We start from the raw sequence: 22,439 nt of genomic DNA on the forward strand, positions 1-22,439 counted from the left end.
TCTATGCCTGAGGGGCTTCTCTTTGGGATTTGTGTTTCTGTCATATCCCAAATAGATGCAGATTAACCTGACTGTTGACTCCCTGTAGTATTATTATTGGCTATGGTGGCATATAAGAAGATGCCCTGTGATGAACCGGAGTCCTTTCCAGAGTTCATTTCTGTCTTGTGCGTGGATTGGTTCCAGCCCCACAGGACCCTGTAATGAGCTAAGCAATTTTAGAAAATGAATGAATTGATAAAGCAAGGATAAGAAGCCCCACGTAAGCAATAAGAAATGTGATTTTTCTCAGATACCCAATGAAGGAAAAGTATTATATAACAATTTTAAAATGTTAACAGAAAGGATTCACTCCTCTGCATGTTGCTGCTAAGTATGGAAGTCTTGACGTGGCCAAACTTCTCCTGCAACGCCGAGCTCCTCCTGACTCTTCAGGCAAGGTAAGCAAAACAAGCAACTTTATTTTTTCTCTTCCTAGTCTTTGTAAGTCACCTTTACGTATTTCCCAGTGGATGTCTGTTAAAATGCTACAATTTTAAAGGCAGTTAAGTCTTAACTGATGTCCATGCAGATCTCTCTGTGTGGTGCTTTAATAACCACTACCTAGTTGTCCAAAAAAATCTCTTTTCCTTATTCAATGCTGCATATCTGAAGTATTGAGATTCTGCCCTTGGGAGTTTGAGGTTCAGCCTTCTTTATGTCAGGTGCCACCACTCCATGCACAAACTCTTTGACTTTGTCTTGATGTCTTCTCTTCCACCTCTAGATGGGAGCATCTATCACAAATTGTCCCGTTTATTTTGTGGACATTTTAAAGATCAAACAATCTCCATTATGTCACCTTACATTCCTACACAGTATTAACACAACTATAGACATATAGGTTGCACGAAATGTGTGGAGCAGGCCCATTTGCCAGAGAAATTCTGATAAAGAGCCACCGAGCTGTTTGAGTTTAAACTAGCACTATTTACAGTATATTATACCATTTGTGATAAAATACTTACCACTCCTATAAAAACCGTATTCACCTTCTTGGAAGTTTTGACATTTTCTTGCTAAACATCATTGAATCATAGTGGATTTAATTTGGCCTTTCTGATTTAAATAAATACACTTTTTGATGTCTGTGTGTAAAGAGATCTCTGCAATGTGCTCTAAATTAATTACACATATAAAACAATTTAAGTATTTGCCCAGTTTGATGTAACACAACTACATTTTCATTGGTGTAGCCAACTGGTTTTAGAAGTCACATAATTAGTTCAATGGAGACCACCTGTCTGGGGTTTCAGCTGATTGTAGTATAAATGCACCTGACTGTATGTGGAGGGGCCTACTTGTGGCGACTCAGTAAGGTGGCCTGACCTACACCATGAAGACGAAAGAACACTCGGGCAACTCCATAAAAAGCACAAGTCAGGGGATGGATGGAAGAAAATATTTAAGCCACAGAATGGCCAGTTAAATTAGTTATTAAGGAATTGGAATCGTATGGAGTTGCTAGAGAAGATTGTCTACAAAAATGAAGTAGACAAGTGAGGGAGGACACCGAGAGACCTCTGAGGACTGAAGCAGTTACAGTGGGTAAGATTGAAGAGACTGTGCAGACAGTAGTTGTCCCAGGGTGCTTCACCAGTCATAGATTTATAGGCGAGTGACAGGGAAAAATAATCGTTTAAAAAAAATATATATATATCACGTGACATCTTGACTTGAGTTTACCAAGAGGTACATGGGAGACTCTGAAGTCACTTGGAAGAAGGTTCTGGGTTCTGACGAGACCAGAATTGAGCCTTCTGACCATCAGACTAAACTCTGTGGTTTTGCTGCACGTTAACAAAAACGCAACATCCAACATCGTGCTGTGTGAGTGCTTCACTGCAGCAGGCCCAGGAAGGCTTGTGAGCATAAAATGAATAGTGCAAAATATGAGGAAAACCTAAAGAAAATCTTGATGAAGTCTGCAAGAAACCTACGCCTTGGGTGAAGATTGGTTTTCTAGCAAGACAACAAGTCCGAGCATAAAGCCAAAGCTACACAGGAATGGCCTCAAAACAACAATGTGAGTGTCCCGGAGTGGCAGATTTCAGAGACCAAATCTCAGTCCAGTAGAGAATTTGTGGCTCAGCATGAAAAAGTCTATTCCTGTTCATGATACCTGACAGAGTCGGAGTAGTTTTGCAAAGAAAAAGAAGAAATGTGAAAAATTATCGGAGCTGATAGAGAGACCTGTGCACGCTGTCATGGCTGCCATCTACTACATACAGAGTTGAATTGCACGATCAGTTACTTTGTATTTTAAATTGTAATTAGTTTAGACCACTTTATAAAGGTCTGCTGTCACTTTAACATTAAAAAGGTTTTGTTTGTCTATCAGTGTCAAATAAGGAAAAAAATAAATCCTCTGGGATTCAATTTGATATAATAAAATGTGAAAACTTCTTTAGAAAATAAAACAACACGAATACATTTTCTAAGCACTGTATCTAATAATGTATTAACAGGAACATAAGAACAGTATTACTTTATGGCAGGTCTTTACTACTTAGTAAGATACTTCAGAACAGGTCATCTACCTGAAGCTGTCATGGCAGAGCTCACGTCAGCTCATCCAGACTTCTCAAGAAGGCACACGGAGTCTCAGGAATGCAGCAGAATCAGGCTTAATTGTGTGATTCATACATGGACTCAAATCAAGTGAAATGAGCACCCAATGATGGGCAAACCATACTTTCATTACAATTCTTATCTCCCAACACATTTTGTCTCTGTCATCTGACTCCCCAACATTCCATTCCCAGCTTTTCTGCCTCCACATGGTACCACCAATACAGTATTTCCCAGTTCACAGGGCGTAGCATCTTTCTCATACATCACATATGCTTGACAGGGCCTAATCCTGCCTAGTACTGGTCCGGTGGTTGCCACCAATATTTACAACCTCAAGTTCACATTTCTTGTCTGGAAGAGAGGAATTCACTCTCCCCACCCTTCAGTGCCCACTTGCCCTTTAGCTTATAAAATATTGGTGACTTTTAGCTTATTCAGATACATAAAAAGATACAGGCCCATGCCTTTCCAGTTTTAACCCTTAGAGTGCTCATGCTTAATAAAATATAATATTTCTTTACGTGCTCTAGATTCGTTTTGAATACATATTAATCAATAGTAAAATAAATATATCCCTCTATAAACGTAAGTGTGCTCTGCCCGGCCAGTACTTGGATGGGGGACCATCCAGGAAAAGCTTGGGTTGCTGCTGGAAGAGATGTTGGTGAGGCTAGCAGGAGTTATGTGCCCTGTGGTCTGAATGTGGATTCCATTGCCCTAGTGCAGTGACGGGTACACATTGCAATTAAAATGGCACCATCTTTCAGATGAGATGTAAAAGAGAGTTCCTGACTTCCTTTTGTCATATTAGATCTCTGGGCATCCATTCGTAAAGAGTAGGGTATATCCCAATGCCCCCCCCAAATCATCCCCTGACTCTAATTGGCTATCTCTCTTACCACTTCACCACCTAACACCTCATGTGTGGTGAGCATTCTGGTGCAAAAATGGCTGCCATCTCATCATCCAGGTGGATGCTACACATTAATGGCTCCCCACTCACTGAAGCACTTTGGGTAGTGAGAAAGCGCTATATAAATGTAAAGAATTATTATTTATGTTGTCTCTGAATTTGTTTAGTATTGTTGCTGGATTATATAAATCATTGTAGTAAATGTGTATGTGAATTATTCATAAATTCCTACATGCAGTTAAAGGGTCATTATTCTTTTCCATTGAGGTTATGTTGGAAGCAAAAATGGTGGTAAGCATTATTTTTTATTTTCCATTGAAGTAAGCTTTCTTTTTCTGTATTTTTGTCTTATCTTTGCAATTAATGTCAATAACATCATCGATAACTGCTCTTTTTCCTGAGTCATTTTTAAACCAAAGGCTGCAGTTCGAGTCTCTGTATAAACTCTAACACTCTTCGAATAAACACGTCTGTCTTGTAACAAAACTGCTCTTTTTGTGCTATCAGCCTGAGCCAACTAACGCTGATTAATGCTTTAACATGTAAACCATCTCTACAGAACGGCCTCACCCCACTCCATGTTGCTGCACACTATGATAACCAGAAGGTGGCACTGTTGCTGCTGGACAAGGGGTCTTCACCCCACGCCACAGCTAAGGTGAGCAATCCGATTGAAATCAGTTTGAGCATGTGCACGATTGTACCTTGTACCGGGCTAGAGTCACCGACAGGGAGGGTCACTTTACTGGGACAGGCCCCAACTTGCTCTACATGACCGTGACAGGTAATAAATGGGTACAGGAAAAAAGGCTCTGTAGCATTTTTATCAAAAAGCATTTTATGCATTGTGTGGTAAGCAGGGATGTCACAATACCTGAATTTTTGTACTCAATACCAATACCAGTGAAATTTCACGAGATACTTGATACCTATTCAATACCACAGCAACAAAAAATTCAATTCAATGCATTTTTGTTAAAAGTACCTCCAATATTCTAGTGATGGTGTATCTATACTAATAAAAGGCAAAGCCCTGACTGACTGACTGACTCACTCACTCACTCACTCACTCACTCACTCACTCACTCACTCACTCACTCACTCATCACTAATTCTCCAACTTCCCGTGTAGGTAGAAGGCTGAAATTTGGCAGGCTCATTCCTTACAGCTTACTTACAAAAGTTAGGCAGGTTTCATTTCGAAATTCTACGCGTAATGGTCATAACTGGAACCTCTTTTTTGTCCATGTACTGGAATGGAATGCAGCTCGATGGCCGTGAGAGGCGGAGTTGCGTGTTGCGTCATCACGCCTCCTACGTAATCACGTGAACTGAAAACAAGGAACAGCCCCAAAGAGCGTTGAAGAAAACATTCATTACATAATTGAGAAAGCACGGTGTAAACCGTAAGTTTAAATTAAGTTTATAGAAACGCTCCCCCTGTCGTTTGCAATACCATATTCGTGAGATACAAGTTTAATGAGAAGACACGAGGTATAAACGAGACTTTGAATCACTTTGTAACGGAGTTAAAATTGCTGTAGCGAGAAACTTTTAAGTGCCGGGTCTTAGCTAACATTAAATAAAGCCGTGGACATCGCAACATCACACAAGAGAGCGGCTCACGTGAACTGACTGAACTTTGAGGCAAGATTGCTTTTCTCCTGTACAACTATACGTTGCATTCTCAAGAGTGTGCTTGCACGGCTTGGTCATATTACAACCGGAGTGCTGAACTGACAACGTGGTATACAAACAGAACTATAACAATCGTAATAAACGAACAAAAAAACAGAGGACAACCCGTGGATTAAATAAAAAGGCTGCTTCCGTTGGCGAAGCAACGAAAAAGGAAGACCTTATATGGCGTTCGTTTATAAAACAGCGGAGAGGCTGTGTGAAGTCAGCTTCACAAAAAACAGATCCTTAACAAATTGTTATTGGTATATTTTCCCTCAATTTAAAAAGGTTTTGTTCTTAATAAAAATTTAAAAGTAGTAGAAGCACGGGGATGTGTGTATGTGTGTGTGTGTGTGTGTGTGTGTGTATATATATATATATATATATATATATATATAGATATAGATATAGATAGAGATATATATATAATATATATATATATATGTGTGTATATGTATGTGTGTATATATATATATATATATATATATATATATATATATATATATATATATATATATATATATATATATATATATATATATATATATGTTGATATATGTATATATATGTGGATGTGTATATGTATATATATGTTTACATAACCTCTTTAACACACTACTTCTCCGCTGCGAAGCGTGGGTATTTTACTAGTAAAATATATAAATGATAATAAAAAGGGCAGCTTTAAAATAGTGGTATATACGTCAAGAATCAATTAAGTAAACTGGTATAATCATTTATAAATATCAAAATACAATACAGGGTTTCAATTAAACATGTGGATTCCCCCAATGCAACAACAAATGGGGGGATATCAGCATATTTATTAAGTCTCACACCATTCTCTGATGCTTTTTCTCTGGTAACTGAAAAATACTACTCTTCGTCATCTACTGTATGATAAAACACTAAGGTCTGTGTGTCCAGTCCCTCAGAGCAATCTGATTGGTTAGTTTGTCATTGGTGACGCGATCAAAAAAGGAAATGTGAGTGTGAGCCACACGCGGAGGAGGAAAGGAGTAGGAGGCACGCTGAGAGAGTCGTCTTCAAAGATGGGAAATGTTACCCAGATGGGAGGGGGGAGCAGGGTGCCTCGAAAATAAGCAGGCTTTACGGGAACGTGCTTGAAGGAGACATTTGGACATACACAAATACAGAGCAAAGGCTCTGAAGGTACACATAGGGCAAGAGATAATAAATACATTAAACTGATTTAAACGCCTGTCTTCAAAAGGTACTGCGTCTAGTTGCTAAATTAAAATGCAAACATTATTCTGTGACCTTCACAGTAATAAATGGAGGATGGGTCGATGAGATTCAATTATTATATCTGTAGTGCTGAATTAGTAAATTCCAAGAGGATTCAGGAAGGTTTCATTTAAACAAAGTCTTTAAGAGAGATAAATAGATAGATAGATACTTTATTAATCCCAAGGTAATTAATAAAGTATTTATTAAATTTAAAGATTTTAAAGCTGTTTTTGTAACCAAATGCTTATAAAGTCTGGTTTGTCAGAGAATCTGTCAGGTTTGTAGTATCAGTTATTGTATGACTTGCTGTATATTTGCATCATTAGCTGCTGGAAATACTTTACTGATTAGTCATATTTAATGGACAAGCCAAATTGATTCAAACTTCATATATCACAAGCCCCTGGTGCTTAATTTTCCAAATCTCTCCCTCCATTTTATAAATTTGTCCCAAATTTTAAGGCTTCTTGTCTGCTTTACTTTACTCTGTTATTTCAGAACTTTTGTTAAGTGGCTTTTGTTGTGCTGTGTTGAATGAGCGTGCACACTTTGCTTGTGTACAATTAGACAATTAGCTGGAGTTATGCTATAGTATGTGTAGTGTAATAATCATAACTGAGAGGCTGCATTATGTTCGCCGACATACCGTTCACATATGATATGCTGTATGTACTATCACCACGTTTGTCACACGGTGTAGTGTAGTGGTTTAGGCTTTGGACTTCATACCCTGAGGTTGTGGGTTCAAATCCCACTGCTGTTACTGTCAACAGCAACATTTCTATAGCACATTTTCATACAAATAATGTAGCTCAAAGTTCTTTACATAATGAAAAAAAGAGAACTAAAAGACAAAGTAAGAATTAAAATAAGACAACACTAATTAACATAGAATAGGAGAAGGTTTGATGGCCAGGGAGGACAGAAAAAACAAAAAAAAATTGACGGCTGGAAAGAAAAAACAAAATCTGCAGGGGTACCAAACCGTGAGACCACCCAGCCCCCTCTGGGCATTCTACCTAACATAAATGATCAGTCCTCTTTGTATTTAGGGTTCTCATGGAAGAACTTGATGATGATGGTCATGTAGACTTCTGGTTTTTAATCCATCGATGTAGGAACATCATGGTGTTTTGATTAGGTGGTGGTGGCGCAGGTCGCCACCACAGAAAACCGGGAAATGAAACAGAAGAGAGAGTAGGGATTAGTATGGATTTTAAAGCTACCATGAATAGTTATGATAATTAATTGAATATACAGAGCATCAGGATTAAACTAAATTAAAGTTATGAGAAAGCCATGTTAAAGTAATGTGTTTTCAGCAGTTTTTTTAAAGTGCTCCATTGGTGGCTCTGAGGCTAAGGATCTGCGCTGGTATCCCGAAGGTTGCCGGTTCGAATCCCCGTCACTGCCAAAAGAGATCCTACTCTGCTGGGCCCTTGAGCAAGGCCCTTAACCTGTAATTGCTCCAGGGGCGCTGTACATTGGCTGACCCTGCGCTCTGACCCCAAGGGGTATGCGAAAAACTAACAAACACTGTTGTAAGTCGCTCTGGATAAGAGCATCTGCTAAATGATGTAAATGTAAATGTATTAGCCTGGCGAATTCCTATTGGCAGGCTATTCCAGATTTTAGGTGCATAACAGCAGAAGGCCGTCTGCCTCACCACTTCTTTTAAGTTTAGCTCTTAGAATTCTAAGCAGACACTCATTTGAGGATCTAAGGCAGGGGTGTCGAACTCCAGTCCTGGAGAGCCGCAGTGGCTGCAGGTTTTCATTCTAATCACATTCTTAATTAGTGACCTGTTTTTGCTAATTAGCTTCTTTTGCCTTAGTTTTAATTAACTCGACTCAGACCCCTTAGTTCTTCCTATTTCCTTAATTAGCAGCCAAACAATAATGAGACACAAAACGAGCAAACAGGTGACCAGCTAACCACATTATCTGAGCATAAAGAAAGGTGAGGGTCTCGGTAAGGTTGATCTCTCAGGACAATAATCAGAAACAGAAAATCAACAGTTTGGGAAATGTCTGCTGTAGCAAAATAAGAGCAGCAGCAAGCCATGGAATTAACGGGTTTAATTAACAGCAAGAACTGGCTTCTCATTAAGAAACTGGTTAGAGTGAAATTGGTTGGAGTTTGAAGCCCCAGTTTAGCTGGTCATCTGTTGGCTCGTTTCATGTCTCATTTCTGTTTGGCTGCCATTTAATGAAGAAACAAATCAATTCAGAGGACTGAATCCTTAAAAACAGGGCTATTAAAATGAAGGGAAAAGGAGTTAATTAGCAGTGAAAACTGGTCACTGATTAGGAAAAGGGTGAGGATGAAAACCTGCAGCCACTGCGGCCCTCCAGGCCTGGAGTTCGACACCTGTGATCTAACGCTATGATTTGGAATATAAGGTGTCAGACATTCCAATTTATAAGATGGAGAAAGATTATTTAAGGCTTTGTAAACAATAAGCAGGATTTTAAAGTCAATTCTGAATGACACAGGTAACCAGTGTAGTGACATCAAAACTGGAGAAATGTGCTCGGATTTTCTTTTCCTAGTTAGGATTCTAGCAGCTGCTTTCTGCACTCGTTGCAAACGATTGATGTCGTTTTTGGGTAGTTCTGGGAGGAGTGCGTTACAGTAATCTAGTCCACTGAAAACAAAAGCGTGAACTAATTTCTCCGCATCTTTCAATGATATAAGAGGTCTAACTTTTGCTATGTTTATTAAGTGAAAAATGCTGACCTAGTGATCTGATTAATATGTGATTTAAAATTCAGATTACAGTCAACTTACCCCTAAATCCTTTACCTCCGTCTTGACTTTTAATCCTAATGCATCAAGTTTGTTTCTAATTACCTCATTATATCCATTATTGCCAATCATTAAAATTTCTGTTTTCTCTCTATGTAGCTTGAGAAAATTACTATTCATCCATTTAGAAACACAAGTAAGACATTGTGTTAGTGAAGCAACAGAGTCGGTCTGACCCTGAGCAAGTTGCTTGACCTCCCTGTACCCCAAGTGGAAAACCAAAAGTAATGGAACCAATTGTATAATAAATGATGTAAGTCACCTTGGATAAAGGTGTCAGCCAAATAAGTAAATATAAATAAACAATGTAAATCAATTTTGTGGGTTATATTCATGAACATTAGTATGCCTACAAAAAACAAACAATGACACATGTTTTGTGTTTGCATATTTGGCCATGAAGTTTTGGCAGTCCTGGTATCTGCTTCTCTGTGATTTCGTGTTTATTACCACATGTGTTTTTTAATAGTGAGCTGTGCTTTGAAGTTTTGAAACACTACATTTTATTTTGGTATTAACGAGCCACGCTACTCATTCAATTACCGGTGTAGACAAACCAAATAACCATTTTGTTTGAAAATTGCTTTGATTTTACTTGCAACTGTTGTTGGCGCTGCCAGAGGGCAGTTAGCTCCCATATTCCACAGTCCTATACGTGTTACTGTGGATGTGTACAAGATCTCCCCCGCAACCCAAAAGTGTATATGCCGGTTAGAAAATGGAAGGATCCTTGGACAGTCACCAGTGCTCATTACAGTTATAATGAATGCAAAGCCTCCACTCCTTTACTCAGACTGTATAGAGCACTGCCATCACTTCATCTCCCTTTGTGACACTGCTAAGTAATCGATCACAGCTCACATCTGATTGGTCACAGCAGTGCACTCTTGAAGCACACAAATCTATTTCTAAACAAACTCCATAATGGGGTATAAACAAAAACCTGTATGTGTGTTTTGGCTGTTTTTGAACAATTGTAATCACAGTTCTCACAATCACGGACTGAAATTTTCCAACCTTGAATGCAAACCTCTTCCAGACAGGTCTTTGGTGTGTTTTTCTTATTTTTATTTTTTTATTTTTTTGACACGTGTTAATGCAGTGCTATAGCATCACCACTGTAGAATATTTTCATGTGGAATTTTTTTTTTCTTATGTTTTTCTTATTGCACTAATCTCATACATAACCAGTGGCATAGAAGCCTTATGTCCTATATTAAAGTGTATTCAGTCAGGATATAGCCGGTTGGATAATGACTAACACAGGGTCACGGGGGTCTGCTGGAGCCAATCCCAGCCAGCACAGGGCGCAAGGCAAGAACAAATCCCGGGCAGGGCGCCAGCCCACCGCAGGGCACATACACACCCACACACCAAGCACACACTAGGGACAATTTAGGATCGCCAATGCACCTAACCTGCATGTCTTTGGACTGTGGGAGGAAACCCACGCAGACACGGGGAGAACATACAAACCCCGGTCTCCTAACTGCGAGGCAGCAGCGCTACAACTGCACCACCGTTCCACCCTTAAAGTGTATTTTTATAGTTAAACTATAGACCCACTGGTGTTAACTGTTCATTTTTTATTAATAAAATGAAATCCTATAGGCTTATTGTTAGATGACCCAAAAGTACTCAAATAAAATTTCCTTGAAATACATACTAATAAAATATGTACAAAATTTTTTATCCATAATTCCTATAGCATAAAAGAAAATAAAATGCTTGTTGTAATTACAAGCTGTATATATTTTATTTTTGTTTTTTGTAATGTACCTATCTGAAATTAGGCATATTAAAGAAGTAGTTTTCACCATTTCTGTAACAAAAAAAAAATCTAGTTTTCACACTGGCTCAATTACAGTAATACCTCGTGTAAAGGATCACTGCAACTAAGTTATTGTAAAGCCTAGAGTAGCAGGGGCTGAAAAAATCATTTTTTTTGTGATCAGCCAATTTACTGATCACCGATTTAAGTCTTTTGTAGTAAAAATCAGGCAGTTTAGATTGGTGGCCAGTTGACTGGAGAATCTCTGGTTTTTCTCACTATTTTGGTGTCTTGGGAATGAATTTATTTAGTTAGCAGTCTGGTGCAGGTGCAATATGGAGTTCTAGCTGAAACTACTGATACTGTTTATATAAAAAAGGTGGTCCGCTCTGATTTTGAAATATTGGTATTGACTTGGTACTGAAGTATCAGTTCTGGTGACATCCCTAGTGATAAATCAATTTCAAATGAATGCTTTATTCATCATTTATTTTATATATATATATATATATATATATATATATATATATATATATATATACTTGAATCTTTATTCTACTTGAGTCTTTTTTGTACTTTGCATTTCATTATGCTTTTGTGATAATTAATAACAAGATTTGAGCAGCTCGGTGGATTTTTGCGACTATCTTCCAGCTCCTGAGTCCAGTGCTGTCAGGATGGTGCTGTGGTTGAATAAACTGTTTAATAAGAATAAGCAGATAGATTTTGCCTTGCAGCAGAAGTGCTTATTTTAAGTATCTATCCAGATTTTATTTTTTCTTTACTACTAAAACAGTGTTTGTTCCTTTTTTAAAGGATAACCCTCAAAGGAGTGTCACTTCTCCGGCTCATTTCTGTTGTGTCTCTACAGAATGGTTACACTCCACTCCATATTGCTGCTAAGAAAAACCAAATGGACATCGCCAGGACCCTCCTGGAATATGGAGCAGAAACAAACATTCTGACCAAGCAGGGTGTGACACCACTACACTTGGCATCTCAAGAAGGTCACCGAGACATGGTTTCACTGCTTTTGCAGAAAGGTGCCAACATCAATGTGACAACCAAGGTGAATAATTAAATGATTTTATGAATTACTGTACGTGGTGTGCCAATGATAAGTATAACAATAATAATTAAGTAAAGAGATTTTTGCTTGACTCTGGGGCCTATGCTGCTTAAGAGTGCATTAAGTGAATGGTATTTTACAAAGGCCTTGTCTGTTGTAAACAACAAAAAGGAAAACAATTAAATGCAAGAATGTCCCAATTTAAAATGCAGTACAACTTGAACCCATGGAGTTCTTCATTTACCAATATGTGATCTGTCTTGTTTGGTCGTTAAGTCTGATTGATTACTAGGGTGTCATGGTGGCATAGTGGTAGCACCTGTGTTCTGAGTTCAAACGCCATACCTGATTATTGTTCATGTGAAGTGCGCATCTCCTCTCTGTGTCAGTGTGAGTCTTTCTTCCTCGTTCCCTAATTTTAATTTGGCCCAGGGTGCACGAGTGAGCCCTGCGTTGGACAGGCACCACTTTTCAAAATTGTTACCTGCTTGATGTTGCTAGGTTAGGATTTGATACCCATGGCCTTGAATTAGATGAAGTGGTTTTAAGAATGTTATGTTATGATTGATTACTTGCTTTAAATGGAAGTTGACATTGTCTTAATGTGATCTCTACAGAATGGATTGACATCACTCCATCTGGCTGCTCAAGAAGACAAAATTAATGTGGCAGAGATTTTGGCAAAAAATGATGCAAATCTTGATGCACAGACAAAGGTGTGTATATCTCCCTAGAGCTGTTATTTTCAATTTGTCATTGCACTTGTCACTGAGATGGTACTGAGCGGCCAAGAATAGAATGGACAAGGTAGTGAATCATCAAGCCTAATATGTAACAAGGGGGTCTAAAGTGGAAAAGACCAAAGTACTAAAGCAAACTCATAGTCAAAAGGATGATGGCTTTATTTCTGAACCTACAGTAAACCACACCAAAATCACACACTAGCTTATCGGGATGAATCCACAATTTCGGACATTGCCAAGCATGAAGCACAGGCTTATAAATCCTTTATGTTGAAGTCGCTGGAAACCACACCCCCAGAAACCACAACAGGACCATGAAAAGTAAAATGAAGATGTGACCAAAGAAAAACACATCAATAATACAATTCCACATTAATCCAGAAACCAAATGTTATAAAAATAATCATGCAGTGAGAATCTGTGATATTCAGAAGCTGTAAGCGTTTTGCTCTACACTGGAGAAGCAAAGAGTAATGGAGGTGACCAGGAGGAGAAACCTCAAAACTCCCCAGAAATTACGTAATCAAGAGTCAGTCCTATGTTTTGTCAGTACCTGAAAAATCACACAAAATCGTTGTTTTTAAACAGACAGTCTAAAGTCAGTAAACTGGGAGATCTGAAGAGCACTAAATAAACACACACAACAGTTTCTCTGTGCTTTACCATAGCGAGGTTGAAATTACTTTCTTGAATTAAAATAATAAAGCATGATCGTGATCAATCGGTGAGTTGCATTCCCTCAGTTTCTTAGATTTCTTTTGGTCCTCGAAGACCTTAGCAGTACAGTATTTTTTTCAGGCATTCCCCTTTATACATTTCTGTGCATGACTTTTATTTTTCACATGTGAAGATGGACTGTTGTGATGATAATGCAATAGACTGTGACACTTGTGTCACTCTACATCACATTTTTTCTGGCTCTACAGTGTTGGCCTGTATCACAACACATGTGCCATCTAGTGCTCATATGGGAAACTGCAGCAGTACACTGCAGCATAGTGTAATGTAGCTTAATTCTGACATTACTCAACACTAAAACTTTTCATTCTCTGAAGTTATTAGTCTTGGACTTAATGGTAAAGAAACACAGACAGTGAGGCTGCTTTATTGTTTTTGAAAGGTTATTAAAGTTTATTACTGTCAGTAGAGTAAACACTCAAAAAGTTTTAATATTCTTTGGGTACTGGAAACTGTCAACTTAGGAATTGGATTCCCTGCTTATCAAAATATTTTTATAGCAGCTATTTTGTAGAAATTGTGCATTAAGCCAATAGACAGAAATCACTCCTTTTTATTTATTTTTTTACCATTTCTGATTCTCATGAAAATATTGTTAATTTTTTTTTGTTGTATATCCAACATAAGTAGAGTTGTGCAAGCAGGAAGGGGAGTACATTGGAACTTTTCAGTTCAGTTTGTTCTTATAAAGCATAGTCCACTGTATAACGCCAATCACTATTTGCTAATTACAAACATTTATAACTAAATTAAAAAAAATCAAAAGACACAACTCAAAAATATCTAATTACAGATTCTAAGTGTCCCAGGTGAATTATCCTCAAAAGCCCACTGTGGCCACTCGGCGGTTCCTCATGGCACAACAGCAAATAGTGACAAATATAGGAGAATAATAGGATTGTTTGACAACTGTTGACAAAGGCACATCCATTCCAAGGAACTCCTAGTGCCACTTAAGGTCGATGAGGGGAAAAAAAGAATCGCATACACTATAGGCGAGTGTTTCTTAACCTTCCCACTTATTCTCATGTATGCATCCTCACAACTCACCATACCCCCTTGGTGAATTGAGCACAGCCATCAGAGCAAGGAGGATCGAGCACGATCATCGGAGTGGCGACCCACCATAACCCACTACTGTTACAAACAATAGCAACTCACGACCCAGTGGTTGCTCAGTACAACTGTTCAAAATGAAGGGGAACTGCATTAAAAGACTGACAACAGTAAGCTCTTCTTTACTCAGAGTTGTGGGAGTCTGGAGCAAACTAACCGAGACATGCAGTTGAAGTCGAAATCCTGACAACTTTTCAGAAGGATCTGGGTGAGCTCTTGGGTCTGCTTAGCTATTAGCTAATCAAACGAGCGGCAAATGGACTGAATGGACCCCTCTCGTTTGACAAATTTCTTACAGTATGTTCTGAACAACAATAAATAGGATTGAAGATTTCAGATGAAGTAGCAGTAAAAAGGCACTGATGCTAGTGATGACCTTTCTCTCTCGATGATTGTGCAAACAGGTGGCCTGAACTCTTTCAAAACTTTCACAACTTTTGTGTTCATAAGAATTACCTATGAACACTTTGAAATCAAGACGATTCCGGTTTGAGAATGTATGATATACGGTTCAACTTGTTTTGATGTCTCGTTACATGTGATGTTGGCCCTCTTAAGCCACAAATCCCTCATTTTTAGGCCATTTTTGGGCCATATTTTATGCAGGAAATGACACCCTTATGATGAACAATAAACCAATAGGTGTGTGCCGCAAAAATGATAAGATGTTGTGCAGGCCACATAAGTCGACCCCATGTTTCTTCAAGTTACTGTTTTCATTACTAATTACATTAATAAATACATTTTTGCATAAATTTGGACGTATGGTCAGAAAACTGTGTGCCTTGCATTTGCTAACACCCTGTCCTTCTTGCTGAGCTTATTTTACTGATACGTCAAGAGTTATAGTGGAGTGTTAGGAATGTTCCATTAACATGTGAGCTTATAGCGGGGAAAACAGAACCTTCCATTGCCTCTGTCAAACTAATTGCTAAGCAAATACTTAATGAATTTAGTATTGCCATGAATATTGCTACAATCAATTTGAATTTATAAAATATCAACTGCAAAGCTACTCATTTTTTTTATAGGTTTGCAGCTGCTTTCAGTAATTCTGGAGCTCCTTGTGTCTTTCCTCATTAAACAGTGTCTGTCATATTCCAAGTTAATAAAAATTCATAAAAGCTGTGGTTTCAATGGCTAATGATTCTGTAGCATGCTGTTCTTGCATGGCCCTCTTTAAGCCTGTCCTTGAAGGCCATGATATATTAGAAATTCTAATGTTACCACTCGATTTCTTGCAGCTGGGCTACACTCCTCTCATTGTAGCTTGTCACTATGGGAACATCAAGATGGTGAACTACCTTCTTCAGCAGGGCGCCAACGTCGGTGCTAAAACAAAGGTAGGCCATTTCCCCATGTGCACGTAAAGTGGCCAGCGTATAGTGGCTCTTCTTTAAGGTAAATCGTTACAGCCAGTTAAATCTCTACTTTATTCTTTCATATTTGTCACTGATATTGTGGTCCAGCTGTGAATTGTTGTGTTGTTTTGTGTCATTTTCACTTCTGTATCATTTTTCAGAATTTGCTAGTTTAGACTTGGTCTTTTTTTTCCAATTATCTGTAAATCTCTGAATGGTCTCGGTATCAATATGTGTGCTGGTACTAGTAAGAGTGGGCGTGTCTTACTTACTTTTATTCTATGTTAGTGTTCCCTAATTTTAATTATTTTGTCTTTTTTCTCTTCATCATGTAAAGCACTTTGAGCTACATTGTTTGAATGAAAATGTGCTATATAAATAAATGCTGTTATTGTACAGAACAGAATGTATACTTGGCCAATATGCAACACATCACCACTCTCTCTAGAGCCACGATGAACAAGAATGTTCTAAATTACTTCATTTTGATTAACAGGAAAAGAAAAAGATCGGCTTAGCTGATGTTCTCTTATCTCTTGCTTCAAAGCTCCACTTACATAAAACCTGACAATTATTTACAGTCATATGAAAAAGTTTGGGACCCCCTCTTAATTCTTTGGATTTTTGTTTCTCATTGGCTGAGCTTTCAAAGTAGCAACTTCCTTTTAATATCTGACATGCCTTATGGAGACAGTAGGATTTCAGCAGTGGCATTAAGTTTATTGGATTAACAGAAAATATGCATCATAACAGAATTAGACAGGTGCATAAATGTGGGCACCTCAACAGAGATATGACATCAATACTTACTTGAGCCTCCTTTTGTAAATCTAACACCTCTAGACGCTGTCCTCCTATAGCCTTTGACGAGTGTCTGATTCTGGATGGAGGTATTGTTCACCATTCTTCATACAAAATCTCTCCAGTTCAGTTCAATTTGATGGACAGCCTGCTTCAAATCATCCCATAGATTTTCAATGATATTCAAGTCAGGGGACTGTGACGGCCATTCCAGAACATTCTACTTCTCCCTCTGCACGAATGCCTTTGTAGATTTCCAACTGTGTTTTGGGTCATTGTCTTGTTGGAATATCCAACCCCTGCGTAACTTCAACTTTGTGACTGATGCTTGAACATTATCCTGAAGAGTTTGTTGATATTGGGTTGAATTCATCAGACCCTTGACTTTAACAAGGGCCCCAGTCCCTGAACTAGCCACACAGCCCCACAACATGATGGAACTTCCACCAAATTTGACAGTAGGTGGCAGGTGTTTTTCTTGGAATACGGTGTTCTTCTGCCATGCAAAGCGCTTTTTGTTCTGACCAAATAACTCCATTTTGCTTCATCAGTCCAAAGCACTTTGTTCCAAAATGAATCTGGCTTGTCTAAATGAGGATCTGCATACAACAAGCGACTCTGTTTGTGGTGTGAGTGCAGAAAGGGCTTCTTTCTCATCACCCTGCCATACAGATGTCCTTGGTGCAAATCGCACTGAATTGTAGAACGATGTACAGATACACCATCTGCAGCCAGATGTTCTTGCAGGTCTTTGCAGGTGATCTGTGGTTGTCTGTCACCATTCTCACAATCTTGCTCATATGCTGCTCCTGTATTTTTCTTGGCCTGCCAGACTTGCTGGATTTAACAGCCACTGTGCCTGTGGCCTTCCATTTCCTGATGCCATTCCTTACAGTTACAGAAACTGACAGTTTAAACCTCTGAGATGGCTTTTTGTAGCCTTCCCCTAAACCAGGAGACTCAACAATCTTTTTTTTCAGATCTTTGGAGAGTTGCTTTGAGGATCCCATGCTGTCACTCTTCAGAGGAGAGTCAAAGGGAAGGAAGCACAACTTGTAATTGACCACCTTAAATCCCTTTATATCTCATGATGGACACACCTGTCTATGAAGTTCAAGGCTTAACGAGCTCATCAACCAAGTAGTCAGCATTGAGCAGTGACAGGCATTCAAATCAGCACAATGACAAGGGGACCCACATTTGTGCACAGCCAGTTTTTGACATTTGATTTAATTTCATACAACTAAATACTGCTTCACTAAAAATCTTTGTTCGGAAAACACAGCAGTACTCAGATGTTCCTAGGAAATGAAAGACATACCACTGCGTTCTTTTTTGTTGAAAGGAGATTATTATGCAGGCTGAGAGGGGGTCCCAATCTTTTTCATATGACTGTACATCAGGCAGCTGAAGTAAACAGCAAGTTAGGAAAGGTATGAGGAAAACAAACCTGGCAGTACTGTTCCAGACTATAAACCTGGACTCAGACCCACATAATCCAGTTTAGGATCACTGAGAACTGGGACCTATGCCTGAAATAATGCGTGCAAGGCAGAAAACAACCTGGAACAAGGCCCACTCACATTCACACACTAACTCAGACAGGGAGGTAATTTGGAATCACCCGATTTAACCTTTCATTTCTTTGAGGATGTGGGAATATAAATAGAATACCCATCACCTCAGAGTGTGTCCTGCAAATAGATGAACTGCTGTTTCCTCCTGGGTGAGTTCCTATTGACTCATCCTTGTCATGTTTTGCCCCTGCAGTTTTGACTACCCTGAGGTGTGTGTCCTCTTTCAGGACATTTTTCTACTTTTCAGAGACGCTTTGCATGCCTACTAGATTCCTACATGTCTGGTGTGAGACTTTCCTCTACATGCGCTCCATACCCTTTTCAGGATCGTACCCTGAACTCTGTGAGGGTTACTCCATGACAGCTCCCTTACACTATTAGTGAACTTCAGCTACTTGGTACAAACAAACAAAGGGAAAATAAATGGCAACACCACGGGCTAGAGACGTATACCAACAGGACAAGCAGCTTAAAAAACAATAAGCACTTTCAGCCTGGGAATTTCAGAGATTTGTGTTACTCTAAAAAAATATTTGAGCTTTCTTAAAATGTTTTCAATATTATATGAAAAGCATTTTAATATATTCCAAATTTAAAAAGAGTCTTAAAATGTACAGTTCATTTAGAGAAAGCATCTTGAGGTTTTATTGTACGAGTCTATTGGAGAAAAACAATGTGTTCTGCTGCAGAGACACTGACAGTCACCATTAGAATGTCCCTGTTATCAGCTGTCATGTTTAAGGATTCACTTACAGAGTAGATTTAAATTCTAAGGACGCTCCTTTCGTAACTGGCGGCCTTATAAAGTGTCACATCATACTTTTCCCCTGCTTTACATAAACCTGTGAGAAAGTGGAAGTAAGTGAATCTAAAAATAACCTGTCCATATAAATGTCATGTCATGTTGGATTAATGGTTGTCATCCTTCTTGCATTTTTTTTTGTAGAATGGTTATACTCCCTTGCACCAAGCAGCACAACAAGGTCACACTCACATAATCAACGTCCTGCTGCAACATGGAGCCAAGCCCAATGCTGTCACAATGGTAAGTTTGCTTCTGCTCTCTGTTTACTACTACTGCGTATTACTGGCTGGAGTCGCTGCAGTGCTAGCTGGGACAGCATCTTGTATGTGCATATTTGGAGCTCATATTGTGCTATAACTGCATCACATTCAAGACGCTCACTTGATTCTAATTTCTTTATACTCATATGATTCTTTTAAAGGTTTTACCTTATACAGGGGGTCCTCGGGTTACGACACAGTTCCGTTCCTACAGCAGTGATGTAAACCGAATTTTGGTGTAAGTTGAAACACACCCTAGCCTAAGTCACTTACCTATCCTAACACATTTGCAAAATCGTAATCTAGAACATAAAAACACAACTGAGCCACAGGAAAAGGAAATGAATATACTATACTGTACACTGTACTGTAGTAACAGAAAAAATTAGTGTAAAAAAATAATCCTTACCTTTTATTCCTTCTCACGTCTCAATTTTTTTTAAAGTTTTTATGGGAATGAGCGTTGTAAACTCGAAACGTCGTATGTCGAGACGTTGTTACTCGAGGACTCCCTGTATACAATTATGTGTATACTGAAGCGCACCCCCTATAGTGGTCTAACAATGGATTCACAACCACCCGAGGGAGGCAGCCCACAGGATTACAGCTGTTTTAAAAGGGTTCCCAGCCTAGGGTCCTGCAAAGCACTGACCAAAGATATTTTAAAGGTTCTACAGGGGGCGTTTACTCCGTAATCTAAATGTGGACCCCAATGTCCCAGTGCTGTGACAGGGACACTTTGCTGTAAATATAGTGCCATCCTTCAGATGAGACTTAAAACCGTGGGCCTGAATCTCTGTGATCATTTAAGATTTCTCTGGGAATCTTGCAAAAAGAGTAGGGTGTAACCCGATGTCCTGGCTAAATTGCCCTTCATGGCCTAGTCATTCTGTTCCTCTAATCACCCCCCCCTCTCTCCATCCATCCATTATCCACCATGTAGTAGCTAATGTGTGTTGAGCCTACTGGTGCGCAATAATGGCTGCCATCACATCATCCAGGTTGGTGCTACACATTGGTGATGGCTGAAGTGGCCCCCCACTCACTTTAGAGTAAAGTGTGATATAAATGTACAGAATTCTTATGAAAATGGAACCCAGTATAGGACATTATTGGGAGATGTTCCTGAAATGTCCATAATTGTCCATAATTGTACAGAGTTTAGTTTTGCAACCCATCCTGTGACTATAAAACATATGAGTGCACATTGGACATGGAATATTACAAATAAAAAGATACCAACTTTATAACTATTAAACATTATAGTGACTCAGTGGTTAGCTCTGCAGCTCCACAACAAATGAGCTTTTTTTTTTTTTAAGTCCTGGCTGAGGCGCCCTCTGTGTGTAGTTTGTATGTTCCTAGTACTACTAAGGAATCTAGTTAGCTGGAGACCCAAAATCGTACCTGTGAACTGTGTGGTTGTCCTGTTGCAGGACACTGTTTGCAAGTCTTATGCCTTTGGTTTCCTTTAATACACTGAGATAGTGAATGGGTGGATGGCCAAAGTTATGGTATGGACTGGTGCTCCGACAGGACTGGTCTGTCACAGCCACAGCTCCTCGTTACCCTGAAGAGGATACAGTTGACATGCATGCGTGGATGACCTTTCTGTTTCAGTGGTCTTAAGCTCCACTTCTAGACCACCATAATAAATGCTGGCTTTTAATCCAGTCAAGATTATTAAGTAGGCTTTTCTTTTTTCTTGGTTTTTGAGCTTAAAGTTCCCCTGACTGTCATACAGATTATCTGGGGAGCTATTTTCTTTTTTTCCTCCCTACACCTGGTTTAATTTTTCTCATGAAACTATTAAAATAAGAGGGGGGGGGGGGCAAAAAATTTCTGGAATTGGTCAATAGCATGGGAGTAGAGTGTAGTTATCAAGTAAGCTGCTAGGTATCGTAAGCCAACAGTCTCATTAATCAGTCCGCCGAGTAGCATCATGCTGCGTGCGTATTTCTGACGTTTATTCTACAGTTGTACAGGTGACTTTTGAGATTTTGTTTTCTCAAAATTATCATGAGAGGTTTTCAACAACAAATGGTTAAAACAAACCTCCTATGATGGAAAACAATTTTGGACGGCGTTTTCCCTCCCCCGGACGCGGGTCACCGGGGCCCCACTCTGGAGCCAGGCCTGGAGGTGGGGCTCGATGGCGAGCGCCTGGTGGCCGGGCCTGCACCCATGGGGCTCGGCCGGGCACAGCCCGAAGAGGCAACGTGGGTCCCCCTTCCCATGGGCTCACCACCTATGGGAGGGGCCAAGGAGGTCGGGTGCAGTGTGAGTTGGGTGGTGGCCGAAGGCGGGGACCTTGGCAGTCCGATCCTCGGCTACAGAAACTGGCTCTTGGGACGTGGAATGTCACCTCTCTGAAGGGGAAGGAGCCTGAGCTTGTGCATGAGGTTGAGAGGTTCCGGCTAGATATAGTCGGACTCACCTCGACGCACAGCTTGGACTCTGGAACCAATCTCCTTGAGAGGGGCTGGACTCTGTACCACTCTGGAGTTGCCCCCGGTGAGAGGCGCCGAGCAGGTGTGGGTATACTTATTGCCCCCCAACTTGGAGCCTGTACATTGGGGTTTACCCCAGTGGACGAGAGGGTAGCCTCCCTTCGCCTTCGGGTGGGGGGACGGGTCCTAACTGTTGTTTGTGCGTATGCACCGAACAGCAGTTCGGAGTACCCACCCTTTTTGGAGTCCCTGGAGGGGGTGCTAGAGGGCATACCTTCTGGGGACTCCCTCGTTCTGCTGGGAGACTTCAATGCTCACGTGGGCAATGACAGTGAGACCTGGAAGGGTGTGATTGGGAGGAATGGCCCCCCCCCCCGATCTGAACCCAAGTGGTGTTTTGTTATTGGACTTCTGTGCTCGTCACGGATTGTCCATAACGAACACCATGTTCAAGCATAGGGGTGTTCATATGTGCACTTGGCA

The 22,439-nt window shown here is 39.8% G+C and overlaps 1 protein-coding gene across 21 annotated transcripts in view; it reads left to right on the forward strand.

The window, feature by feature from the left end:
• Positions 1–22,439, forward strand: part of ank2b (ankyrin 2b, neuronal) — a 512,663-nt gene that overhangs the window by 349,929 nt on the left and 140,295 nt on the right. For 11 of the 21 annotated variants that reach the window (XM_051929739.1, XM_051929745.1, XM_051929743.1 and 8 more), the window contains 6 exons: positions 346–440; positions 4,086–4,184; positions 11,908–12,105; positions 12,723–12,821; positions 15,947–16,045; positions 19,388–19,486. In XM_051929739.1, the coding sequence (XP_051785699.1) occupies positions 346–440; positions 4,086–4,184; positions 11,908–12,105; positions 12,723–12,821; positions 15,947–16,045; positions 19,388–19,486 (689 nt within the window). Of the gene's footprint in view, positions 1–345; positions 441–3,793; positions 3,818–4,085; positions 4,185–11,907; positions 12,106–12,722; positions 12,822–15,946; positions 16,046–19,387; positions 19,487–22,439 lie in introns of all 21 variants that reach the window. The other 10 variants (XM_051929737.1, XM_051929741.1, XM_051929735.1 and 7 more) reach the window with 2 other exon arrangements.

The sequence above is a fragment of the Erpetoichthys calabaricus genome, chromosome 7 (genome assembly GCF_900747795.2).
Source record: "Erpetoichthys calabaricus chromosome 7, fErpCal1.3, whole genome shotgun sequence".
Lineage (NCBI taxonomy): Eukaryota > Metazoa > Chordata > Cladistia > Polypteriformes > Polypteridae > Erpetoichthys > Erpetoichthys calabaricus.